The following is a 13,351-nucleotide window of genomic DNA, read 5'->3' on the forward strand; positions in this document are numbered from 1 at the left end:
GATTTAATAAATACAAATATTGTTTTTATAAAGCAATACGTTATTTTAAGAAGGTTTTTCTTATTAGATTACTCTATTAAAAAAATCATCATCAATAGAATACTAGATTACTAAAATATTAGTTTACTGCAGCCCTAATTACTACATAGTGAAAAATAATTCTAGGTCACCATTCTAGCAATCTCAAAAGCTAGAAATACATTTAGTACACACCTTGATCACCATGTATGAATTATAACATGAGAACATTCAGTACAGAAGGAGCAGTATTAACTAGATGACTAAAACAAACCTCTATCCAGTTTGTCAGCCAGTAGCATTCAGGATCTGTATTTTCTACTGTGAACAGTACATTCCCTCTGGGGATTACACTACCTTCAGGCACAGCCTTAACTTCAATTGGCAGATGGCCATCATATTTCTGTAAAACAGATATAGAAATGGTTAACGGCATAGCCAATAATACACACACAGCAAACCCCATTCATCTGTCCTTCACAATGTTCTTGGTTTAGAATGAAGGGAGCCGAAAAATTCCAATCCTACAGATAGCACTGGGCGGCAGAGCTTAAATGCCAGATTCCCGGAGGTCACTCCAGTATGGTGCATGTGGTAAAGAGACCTGTCCAGATTTTACTAAGATTTCTTTTCTATATCAGCATCTAATGCAATTTCCTGTTACTTGAGGACTGCTTTTATAACACCATTTTCTCCTGTCACTGTCCTTTTTCTATAATCCGTATACAAAAAGAGCAACACAAATACTCTACATACACACTACTACATGATGGAAATGTTATCAGAATTTTATAATTAAAGGGGTTATACAGAATGCTTAGATTTTTTTATATATATTTTTTTAATGGTCCCCTCTTCATGTGATCCAGTGTCCAAGGCTGCCTGACTGCGCAGTTGCAACCCACATACATGGCAGGCTGGGATCACGTGCCGAATGTACGGCACATCATCCAGGAAGTGGCCGCAACCTAATTACACTGGGGAGGGCAGTGCTGGCTGGGTAGGACCGTTTTCAACAGTTGGGGCACTAAGAGAAGAAGTGTTTCTTTGGATAGGACCGCGCTACCTCTGGAATCACAGAGAATCCACAATCGAAGCCAGCAAGATATTCACAAGCATGGGGAAGCAAACAGGCCAGTCAAAACCTCTCCTCCTCTCCTTTCCAGGCTTCTATGGAACACCAAAATTGCATCCAATAGTGAAGTACCGTCATGCAAGTCGGAGTAAAAACGGTTTTATTATACTCACAATGCACACGTATAAACAAGCAGTATACAATGGATCAAATCACCCGACCCGGGTTTCGCTCGGCTGACCCCTGACGAAGCTCAACCGAGCGAAACCCGGGTCGGGTGATTTGATCTATTGTATACTGCTTGTTTATACGTGTGCATTGTGAGTATAATAAAACCGTTTTTACTCCGACTTGCATGACGGTACTTCACTATTGGATGCAATTTTGGTGTTCCATAGAAGCCTGGAAAGGAGAGGAGGAGAGGTTTTGACTGGCCTGTTTGCTTCCCCATGCTTGTGAATATCTTGCTGGCTTCGATTGTGGATTCTCTGTGATTCCAGAGGTAGCGCGGTCCTATCCAAAGAAACACTTTTACCTGTGTGAACTGTACCCACTTCACCGTCGGGACCTGCGACACCACCAAGCAACGTATTTTTGAGGCTTATTTATTTATTTTTATAAACTAAGAGAAGAAGGATGATAGAAAAGTGAGGAACCCAAGAACGTTTACATCAAAAGAGACATCGCTGGATGTAATAGGTAGGTAGTGCTGCATTCTCTTGTATATGTGAATGTAATGTCCATCCAAATATGCTTTTAGCACTGGGGCTGGATCACAAATTTGACAAACATATATTGGGGCTTGGGCTACACCATTCTCAAATTCTCAGTTGCCCCTGCTTACGTTCCCAGTTTCGGAAAGAGGTGGGCAGGTAGACACTGCTGGGTGATAATCACCAGCTATGCCAAGAAGTCCATCCACTTGTAGCTGAATTCTAATAAAAAAGGTGCCAGGGAGTAGGGAACAACTTCAGATTTCTGCTACCCTACAGTGGAAATCTGGGGGAAGTTTGAAATCACATTGAATTTGGTCACCATGACTTAAAAGGGTCCGACACCCAGCACACCTGCATGAAGAGAAGGCGTGCGCACGTGCCGTCTCCCTTCTCTGTTCCTGCTCTCCGCTGTATGTCTATGGCAAAGCAGCAGTGAACAGAAAGAGAGAAGGAAGACAGCATGTGCACACTGTGCGTGCCATCCCTTCATAGAGCTGATCAGCGGCAGTCTGACACCCAGCACCCTCCCAATTGGATATTTATGACCTATCCTGAGGATAGGTCATCAATCTTAAAAGCCTGGAGAACCACTTTAAAAAAGGATATCAGGGCTGAATATGGCTATTTATTCTGGACATCATATGTGAAGTAACTGCAACATTGAAATTTGTGTCAAACCAGCGGGTGTTAACCCACTGTGCCACGTGTCCTACCTCCTCTAAGGGTGTTGTCTAAGTGAACCCCTCGATCTTCACAGTACCCCTGATGGTGGGGATAGGCTTTCCTGAGGGGAACACCAGGTGGCTTCCTCTTAAAGGGACACTGACAGGGCCAATAAGCATATTGGAGGTATATATATGGCAGTACAGGTCTTATAATGGGTATTACAATCATCTAAGTATCCCCCCTGTCCACATTATACATACAGTAAACTTAAGTTTTATAACCTGCTCCAATGGTCTTCAATCTGCCCAAGGGGCGGCGTTTCACCTCTCTTGCGCCCAGCCAGCCTCCCCCAACTGCCGCTTTGAAGCGCCGCCCAGCTCATGAATATTCAGTTTGCTGGGCGGCTTCTGCGGTCCCCGCTCTGAAGCGCTGCGCTTAACAGTGCCCTGCGCATGCGCCGGATCTTGTGAAGTCGGGGACAGTAAGCGCCGCCCAGCGAAGTGAATATTGATGAGCTGGGCGGCGCTTACTGTACCGGACTTCATAAGATCCGGCGCATGCGCCGGGCACTGTTAAGCGCAGCGCTTCAGAGCGGGGACCGCAGAAGCCGCCCAGCAAACTGAATATTCATGAGCTGGGCGGCGCTTCAAAGCGGCAGTTGGGGGAGGCTGGCTGGGCGCAAGAGAGGTGAAACGCCGCCCCTTGGGCAGATTGAAGACCGTTGGAGCAGGTTATAAAACTTAAGTTTACTGTATGTATAATGTGGACAGGGGGGATACTTAGATGATTGTAATACCCATTATAAGACCTGTACTGCCATATATATACACCTCAATATGCTTATTGGCCCTGTCAGTGTCCCTTTAAGGATTGGCACACGAGGCAGCAGGTCCAGGTGGACCAGGAGGTACCCGAGAAAGGTACCAGAGGTACAGGCGTTGTCAGCAGGAGCAACACTGCAGGACCGAAGGATGAGGCAGAGGCAAAGTCAAACAGGCAACAGGTCAGGGCAGTCAGCACAGGTACAGGTGAGGCAATCCAGAACGGCAACAGGAGAGTCAAAGCAAACAGTCAGGGACCAAACAAGTAGAGTCCAGGAATACAAGTACGAGTCAGGAACACAAGCGGATATCAGGAACCTTAAGAGAACACAAGGACCTTGACACTGAGGCATCTGGGAAGGGGGTTGATATATGTGCAGGAGGGCTAGGATTGGTCAGCAAGGTCACATGATCTAACTCATAAAGCACAGGAAGTGATGCGCGTCGGCCCTTAAGGAAATGCTGCAGGAAACAAGCAGCAAGCATGCTGTGGCCAGGGCTGAAAGGAAACACTGGCAGCAGATTACCGCTGAACACGGCGCCTGGGACCGCAGCAGCAAGCAGGGGAACAGCAGCACACAGCAGCCGCTGTTACAGTACCCCCCTTATGCCCTCTTCTTGAGTCCACGACAAGACAGAAACCTTTTTACCAAGTTCGGAGCATGAATGTTCTCCTCTGGTTCACAAGAACTCTCCTCAGGACCAAAGCCCTTCCAGTGTACGAGACAGTAGGTCTTCTTGATGTCCAGAATGTCTTTGACCTCGAATATCTCGCCAGAATCTCCAGATACCGGAGTTGGAGTAGAAGGAGCCGTTGAGAAGCGATTAACTACTACAGATTTTATTAAGGAGAGATAGAGAGAGAGATAGATAGATAGATAGATAGATAGATAGATAGAGAGAGAGGTAACTTATGTGTCACTTCATTGATCCTCCTCAATACTTCAAAGGGTCCCAGGAACCTAGGAGCAAACTTGAAACCCTTAAGGGTACTTTCACACTTGCAGCAGAGGATTCCGGCAGGCAGTTCCGTCGCTGGAACTGTCTGCCGGATCCGGCAATCCGGATGCAAACTGATGGCATTTGTCAAAAAGATCCGGATCAGTCTAACAAATGCAATGAAATACTGGAGCAGTCTCTCTGGTGTCATCCGGAAAAACGGATCCAGTATTTTTATTTTTGCATTTTTAAAAGGTCTACGCACTTAATGCCGGATCCGGCACTAATACACTTCAATGTGAATTAATGCCGGATCCAGCATTTTGGCAAGTGATCAGTATTTTTGGCCGGAGAGAAAACTGCTGCATTCTGCGGTATTTTCTCCGCCCAAAATACATAAGAGGGACTGAACTGATGCATCCTGAACGGAATGCTCTCCTTTCAGAATGCATTAGGATAAAACTGATCTTTTTTTTTCCGGTATTGAGCTCCTGTGACGGAACTCAATACCTGAAAACAAAAAACTAGTGTGAAAGTACCCTAAGCGGAGATTTTTAGAGGAGAGCCAAACCTTATCTCCTGACGAGAACGGAGGTGGTTATCTTCTTCTCTTGTCTGCGTTCATTTTCATGCTGCTTTGTTAATGCAGTTCTTGCAGTCATGCGAAATCTTCAAAAAATCCCTAAAAAGGGGAATCCACAGATGGTACAGATGTAGGAACAGGAAGAGGAGTACGAGTGTGTTGTCCATAAACGACAAAGAACGGAGAGGATCCAGTACACTCACTAGAGTGGTTGTTATAGGAGAATTCAGCCCAAGGTAGCAATTGTACCCAGTTGTCGTGTTGGGCTGAAACAAAATGCTGGAGATAGTTCTCTAATATTTGATTGACCCTCTCCACTTCCCCGTTGGTCTGGGGATGATAAACAGAAGAGAAGCTCAATTTCGAGCCGCCGGCAAAGAGCTCTCCAGAGCTTAGGGTAAACTGGACTCTGCAATCGTAAACAATATGCCAAGGTAGACCATGCAAGCGGAATATCACAAACAGTTTAGCAAGTTCAGCAGCCGAGGGAAGTCCAGCCGAAGGAACAAAGTGCGCCATCTTGGAGAACCGGTCCACGACTACCCAGATAGTTGTATATCTGGCAGAAGATGGCAGATCTGTAACAAAGTCCATGGCAATGTGTTGCCATTGGGCATCAGGAACAGGTAACAGCCCGGGTGGTTTGGTCCTGAAGACTTTATTCTGAGCACAGACGGTGCAGGCAGGCACAAATACGCACATCCTTAGACAGTGTGGGCCACCAGTAGTGGCGAGACAAAAGTTCTGTGGTCTTGTGGATCCCAGGGTGACCAGCCAGTTTGGGGTTGTGCCCCCAAGCTAGAATAAGTTTTCTCTTGGCATATGGCACAAATGTCTTCCCGGTAGGGAGGTCTTACCAGGACAGGAGCCACTGTATTCAAGCGAGCAGGATCTACAATGTACTAGGGCTCCTCCTGTTGGTCGGAGAAGTCCGAGACAGAGTAACCACCTTAATGTTCTCAGCCGAGCGAAAGTGAGGCTCAAAATCAAAATGTGAGAAGAGTGCCCATCTGGCTTGGTGAGGATTCAGACGCTGGGCCGTCTGCAGATATGGCAGGTTCTTGTGGTCGGTGAAGATTATCACTGGATGCTGGGCGCCCTCCAATAGATAACGCCACTCCTCCAAAGCAAGTTTTATGGCCAGAAGCTCTCTATCTCCTATACAGCAATTCCTCTCAGCAGGGGAGGAGTGCTTGGAGAAAAATCCACATGTAAACATCTTGCACTTGGAACTTTTCTGTAGTAAAACAGCATCGGCTCCTATGGAGCCTAAAAAGAATTGACAGGAGACATCGGGATGACGCAGAACAGGTGTAGAAGCAAAGGACCTTTTTAATTGAACGAAGACGGCTTCAGCCTCAGGAATCCAGACTTTGGCATTCACCCCTTTCTTAGCAAGAGCGGAGATGTAAGATAAAAAATTCGGGATGAACTGACGATAGAAATTAGCAAATCCGAGGAAGCGCTGTATAGTGGGGCCAGTCCATTACTGCATTTAATTCCTCAGAATCCATCTGCAACCCGGCATCCGAGATTATGTATCTGAGGAACGGTACGGTAGATTTTTCAAAGATGCATTTCTCAAGTTTGGCATAAAGTCTATTCTCTCTCAACTGCTGTAAAACTAACGGTACATGCTTCCAGTGATTACTGATCTATTCTCCAGATTTGACCATATTGTTCAGGTACACTATCAAGTAGACATAGAGCAGGTCCTGGAAGATATTGTTTACCAACTCCTGGAATACCGCGGGAGCATTGCACAGACCGAAGGGCATGACGAGATACTCGTAGTGACCATCACGAGTGTTGAAAGCAGTCTTCCATTCATCGCCCTTTCGAATGTGGATAAGGTTGTATGCGCCGCGCAGGTCGAATTTTGTGAAGACCTTAGCTACCCGGATCCTGTCAAAGAGTTTGAAGATTAGCGGAAGAGGGTATCGATTCTTGACTGTGACCTTATTCAGACCTCGATTGTCGATACAGGGCCGTAAGGATCCATCTTTTTTTTGCACAAAGAACCCGGCACCGGCTGGTGATATAGATTTCCAGATAAACCCCCTCTCGAGATTCTCCTTGATGTAATCAGGCAGGTCTCGGGAAGTGAGCGTGGGTAGACTCTACCACGAGGAGGAGTAGCACCAGGCAGAACGTCAATCAGACAGTCATATGGACGATGAGGAGACATCCGCAAAACTGGCATACTGCTGCGGAAGTCCAGGCAGGTCTACAGGTACAGTAGGCGAGGAAGCAGGTCAGACCTCCGATAAGCAGGTGGACTGACAGGATGATCCCCAACGCAGAATCTGACTGGAGTGGCAGTCCAAAACTGGAGTGTGCCGACACGACCAGGGAAAACGAAGGATAACCGGATTCACGAAAGCTGGCAGCACATAGGAGATCATCTCTGAATGCAGAACCCCTATTTGCAAGTTAAGGGGCATAGTAACAGAAAGCACAGGTTCAAAAAGTGGCAGTCCATTTACAAAAGCCACAGACAGAGGCCTTTCTCCCTTGTGAGAGTGTCACCGGGAACTGAAAGTTTCAGAGAGGACTTCTCCTTGTCTAGGACCACCTCTCCAACTGATCCTAGACATTGGAGTTTCCAGGTTTCTGTGGACAATTACGCACAAAGTGGGCCTTGCCGCCACACTACAGACACAGGTGCTCTGCGGCGTAAACATTTCTGGTCAGACAATCGAAGGCGCTCTATTTGCATGTGCTCTTCAGATGGGGTGGACACTAGAGGAAGAATCGGCCTCTGGAAGGATGGAGCCAAATGAGGTGGTCTTCTGGTGCATGCGACCTCTTTAGAACGTTCCCTGAAACGCATATCTATCCTTGTGGCCAAAGTGATCAGGTCATTCAGATTAGACAGTCGTGACCAGCTAATTCATCCTTAATTCGGTCAGAAAGGCCCTCCCAGAACACCGCCAATTGAGCCTCATTGTTCCATGCAAGTTCGGCAGCCAGGGTACAAACCTGGATGGTGTACTGGCCCACAGACGAGGAACCCGGTTGTAGACGCAGCAGAGCTGATGCAGCGGAACACGTGCAGTCGGGCTCTTCAAAGAAATGCTGCAGGAAACAAGCATGCTGTGGCCAGGGCTGAAAGAAAACACTGGCAGCAGATCACCGCTGAACACGGCACCTGGTACCGCGGTGGTAAGCAGGGGAACAGCGGTGCACAGCAGCCGTTGTTACAATTTGGAATGAATGCATTTCTCCATCTTCATCAATTGATCAGAAGTAAATCATCAATAGAGATTTAGATTAAAAAAAAATATTTGTAGCGCCTGCAAAAGGAGCTACAAGTCTTCCCCATGCGAATTATAGATACATTTGACTACCTTCCTCTTGTAACATGGAACTTTAAAGTTATGTGGAGGGGGAAATCTTCATATGGTCTCAAATACCAATTGAACACTTACAGCACATCAATAGGTCATAGATATTCAGATGTGACAGCCCCAAAGTTTCATGAAGCAAAGCAATGCAGCTTACATCTGAGAAATCAGAACCAAGTCTTACCTCAAGGATGTAATTCCACCCAGTCTCATTAAAGACATCATCCTGGAAGTGCTCTCTATATACCTCTTTGGCTTCCTGAATTTTTTGTTTGGTCACCACTTTTCCTGTTAAGAAGGGAAAATAAATATAGGTTGAAATGTAACTACAAATTGCACATGTCTCCCAAGATCATGCTGGCTATTCTTTTGCTTACTGCTGACTGTCGGCCATTTATTTTCATCAGTTTATTATTGTCATACTAATACAAAGGAAAGGCACTCTCACATTTAGGGTTTACATGACCTTTAAGACCTCATTCACATCTCAGCTAGGAGATCCGGCAGGCTGTTCCAGCACAGAGCAGTCTGCCGGATCTGACATTGCCCGATTCTCTACTTCGCCGCCGGATCCCCAATGACCGTAATGAGGTCCAGAGGTGATTCGCCCACTTTCTGGCATAAATGTCAGGTTTTGGAGATTTTTTTTGTCTGGTTGACAGACTATGTAAACTCAGCCTAACACAAAACCTACCAGCAGTTGTTTTATGATATAGTAGGTTCTTGTGGATCAAGTACAGTTGATTTAATACTGGTGAAGCCAGATAAAAATATCTAAAATTATTACCATGCATTTACGTAGGAGACTTTCGACCATAACATGCAAAGGGAATAGTCCTCCGTTGGGCTGAGTTAAGCTGGCAATACAATGACTTTAAAGGAAATGTGTCACCAAAATTTTACCTGCCAGTTACAATCAGACAGTAGCACATACCCTGTTTTACTAATTTGTTTTAATTTTCTAGGTAGGAGCTATGCAGACTACTTAGGGCAAGTAGACATCAGTGCTTTTATCCTGGTATATTGTTCTGGCATAGGAACAGAATACCAGAACCTCTGGAATTGGCACATGCTGCTCACTGCCAGACAGATCCCATTCACTATAATGGGGTGGCTTGGGTTTCTGACATGAATACCAGCATTTTGCTGGACAAAGTATCACTGGATGCAGCTCTATTTCTTCCTTTTTTTTTTCCTTTGCTGGAACCTCTGAACCAGTTGTGAACCTCGGGTAATCATGTCGTTTTGTGGACATAAATAACAGGAGAGGAAGCTGTAATTACACTGCACCACCAGGACAATAGACAGATTGCAGGTAAACACCTAAGAGGAAGCAGGATGCCACGGCCCTTTCAAACAGCTGATCGGAAGGGGTGCTGGGAGTCGGACCCCCATCAACCTGCAACTGATGATTTATCCGGATGATAAAAATAGAAGAAAAAAACGCAGCACTACAACTTCTCAATGCAATTATGTGTTTATTTCTCACCTAGCATGCGACGTTTCGACCCCAGTCTATCACGCTCACTGGAGTCAAAACGTTGCATGCTGGGTGAGAAATAAACACAGAATTGCATTGAGAAGTTGGAGTGCTGCGGTTTTTTCTTCTATTTTCGTACTTTGGGACCCAGAGGTCAGGATCAGACACCACTGGCACCGCCACTGAATGGACTTATTGAGAACATCTTAACAGGTAGTGCTGTCTTACTTTTTATTTTTATCCTGATAATAGAGCTTAGACTTCATAAAACCAGAATATCCAGTTAACACTCTTGAAAAAGTACAACATAAGGTACTGGCTATTATTCCTATGTGGGTGGCAAGTCTTCCCTTTACATAAGAGAAGAAAAGTGCTTACTCACTGGCATGTTTATTAAGAACAAGTTTAATATTAAGTAATCTTTACAACCCATCTAAAGTCAGGTGGTTCCTCTAGGTTGTAATACTAGACTATTCTTTTATTTGTAATAATTAAGTCTAGAAATCTTTTGGGGTTTTTTTTTGGTTGTAAAGCACGCCAAGGAATTTATGCATTTGTAAAAAGCTTTTATTTGGGTGGTGTTGGTTAGTCAAATGTGCTTTTTACTTCAAACTTTTTTCTTTCCTATAAAGAAGACTATGGGAAACAACAAACAAGACAAAAAACACCATACCCTGAGCAGGTTGCAATTTGATGAAAACACCAAGGGTCAGAAAACAAAAGTGTTAATGAGGAGAAGGGCTGCAGTAAACGATTTTAGCAATCAAATATTCTACAGATTTTTACGATTAATCGAGTAATCTAATAAGAAAAAATGAATTACGGTAATAGACTGTTTTCCTTTATAAAAACTCGGACCGCTTGCCATCAGTCCCCAACAACCTCCGTTCCCCCCTGTGCGATCAGCCCAAGTGCATCAGTTCCCCCCAGTGCCATCATCTCCACTATCCCCCGTGCCATCAGCTCCGTTCCCCCAGTGCCAATATTTACCTTTCCTGTAGGGGCGCTGCTCCACAGCCCCTCAGTCTTCTCCTCGCGCTGCACTGCCGTCCTGACGTCACACAGCCTCGGGTCATAGAGTACGCATACTTGCACTATGTCCTGACGATGTGTCAGGGCTGAAAGTGCAGCGCGGTGCGGGCCGGCGGGTGACCACGGAGCAGTAACTATGGGGGTTATTTGTCAAGAGACTTGCGACCATTTCAGATGTCAAAATTGCTGCAAGTCCCCTTTTTAACTGCTCGTGCAACAATATAAAAGTATGCCTCATGATAAATTAGGCTAAGGCATCGTTCACATCTCCGTCAAGGGGATCCGGCTGCCTGATCCTGCACAAATGATGGCCAAAAACTGCTTTTGTCTGGATGAAACTTACCATTTATGCTGGAAAGGAGCAAGACCTCCACCGGACCTCATTACAGTCAATGGGGATCCGGTGGTGAAGTAGAGAATCCAGCAATGCCAGATCCGGTCAGATCCAGTAGGCTGCTGTGTACCTGAAGAGTCTGCCGGATCTCTTTGACAGAGATGTGAACTCACCCTAACCCACCAGCAGCGCAATGCGAAACAAAGACCTGCGTGAAAATGCTGGTCTCTGTAAATGCACCCTACTATTGTTGAGCGAACTTCTGTTTTCCAGTTCGGCGTACAAGGTTCGGGTTATCCAAGAATTCCGTTATGGATTCCGTTACCACGGCCATAAGTTATAGCCCATGGTAGCGGAATCCATAACGGAATTCTTAGATAACCTGAACCTTGTACGCCGAACTGGAAAACAGAAGTTCGCTCAACACTAGTCTGTACATTTGCTGTGAAGAGGCAATGCAGAATAATACATTTCAAAAGATCCTTGGTGGAATTACATGTTTCATGGTATACAAATAACCAGAGCAGAAATGGTTTCAACCAGTGTCCGTACCTTTTAAATACTTCTTTAGAATGTACTGCAAACCATAAAAGACTGTTTCTTCATATTTCACTTTCCTGAACTTGGAGTTTTCTGTTGTTTTCTTTTCCCGACACTCAAAGTAAGAATATACTTTACTTGTATTTGGTGGGTACTGCTTGTAATGTGTAACCTTGCAAAAAGAAAAAGCAACAAACTATAATAGAAATAAAGATACATGGAAAAAACCTATCATTTTCAACAAACTGAGTTTTAAAGACCCGCTCATTAATTTTTAATAACTGCTAGCTTTGGGGTCAATGGTATCACCCTGTGAGAAAGTGCTGATGTCCCTATGGCTGGAGCTACATGACAACATGCAACTCCTGTGATCACAAAAAAAAAATAAAAAAAATCAGCAGCTTGCGAGTCTCCACTCAGCTCTTTTTTTTTTGACAATCATTAGATGCAATGTCGTGAGTGTAGCTCCAGCCTAAGTGCTGAGATTTAGCGAGCTCCGTACAGTATTAGAATGTATTGGCTCCAATGAGCCGAAGTTATTACTTCTCTGGGTATTACTCGCGAGACTTCGGGTGATAACTTCAAAAATTAATTTCTACTGTTAAAAAAATAAATAAAAAATTACCGAACTTGGGTTCGGTTCCAAGGTACCACTTCATCTGCAGTCTATTCGCTAATCACTAATCATAGCTACGGGAGGACAGTCCCTGACACAGGGGAGTGTACAATATAAACACTGCCACACTGTCCATTTATCCGCATATATGTTCATGTACATAAACTCTACTCCCCATGTCCAGTATACTACAATGAAATTATTGTTTTGCTTTACCTATAATAAAAATTAAAAAAAATGTTAAAGGGGTTATCCAAGAGAGATATATAGATATACGGGTCGGCTCGGGATGGGTACGCCTACCTACTATGCTGGGCAGTAGGGGTATGCCGAGACTGCTGTATGGAGGGTAGGCTAAAAGGGCCCACCCCATTGAGTAGTTAGAATAAGGGGACTTGGGATGGTGGGGCAGAAACGAGCCGCCGGTAAGGTGAGGAGGAGGCTGCGGCTTATAAGCAGTATAGCCCCACCTCCCCTGACACAAATGCGGCAAATAGCCATTTGCCTATAACTTGTATTCGGGTCGGCTCGGGATGGGTACGCCTACCTACCTGCTATGCTGGGCAGTAGGGGTATGCAGAGACTGCTGTACGGAGGGTAGGCTAAAGGGGCCAAAAATAACAAACATAGCTCAGGGCAATAGTGTTATTAACAAAATTACAATACCAGATTCCTGAAAGCATTAAAACATTTCAGACTGCGGATTTGGTATATATCATGCATAACAAGCTGACTGCCATCTGCCCAACTTCTTAATAACATGCACTGAGACGTTGTGCTTGGAGGCGGCGAAGCCGCACCAGTGCGAAGGGAATGCCCTGTGATGGAACTGGGACTGACCCCAACATTCCTCAATAATATTCGAATGAATTTGAGAAAGTTCTGACAACTCAAAGGCGCAGAACCCAGCTTTAGCAGAAGAGCATCCCCTGGGGTTGCTTCGGTAAAGCGCGTCCAATCCTGCACTGCCATAACTTGCACCACTTATACCAGTGGGGAAGTATCTAACCTCTGTGAGCTGACCCGGGACGTCTTTGTGGACGTTAAAGTAAGAACTTAGCATGACCCATCCCATGACAGCTAATCCTTCCTCAGATAGCTCTTGCATGTTGTGGCGCATGTGATTTCGTCTGGTCTGAGGAAGCCGTGGAACGCTAGGTACATGGTTGTCTTGATCAATAAAC

The 13,351-nt window shown here is 45.2% G+C and overlaps 1 protein-coding gene across 1 annotated transcript in view; it reads right to left on the bottom strand.

Annotated features, from left to right (window-relative positions):
* Positions 1-13,351, bottom strand: part of NAMPT (nicotinamide phosphoribosyltransferase) — a 69,232-nt gene that overhangs the window by 32,684 nt on the left and 23,197 nt on the right. The window contains exons 2-4 of the mRNA XM_040412753.1: positions 11,564-11,723; positions 8,350-8,453; positions 293-421 (exon numbers count right to left, since the gene is read on the bottom strand). Of these exons, the coding sequence (XP_040268687.1) occupies positions 293-421; positions 8,350-8,453; positions 11,564-11,723 (393 nt within the window). The remainder of the gene's footprint in view (positions 1-292; positions 422-8,349; positions 8,454-11,563; positions 11,724-13,351) is intronic.

Source organism: Bufo bufo, chromosome 1, assembly GCF_905171765.1.
Source record: "Bufo bufo chromosome 1, aBufBuf1.1, whole genome shotgun sequence".
NCBI classification, from domain to species: domain Eukaryota; kingdom Metazoa; phylum Chordata; class Amphibia; order Anura; family Bufonidae; genus Bufo; species Bufo bufo.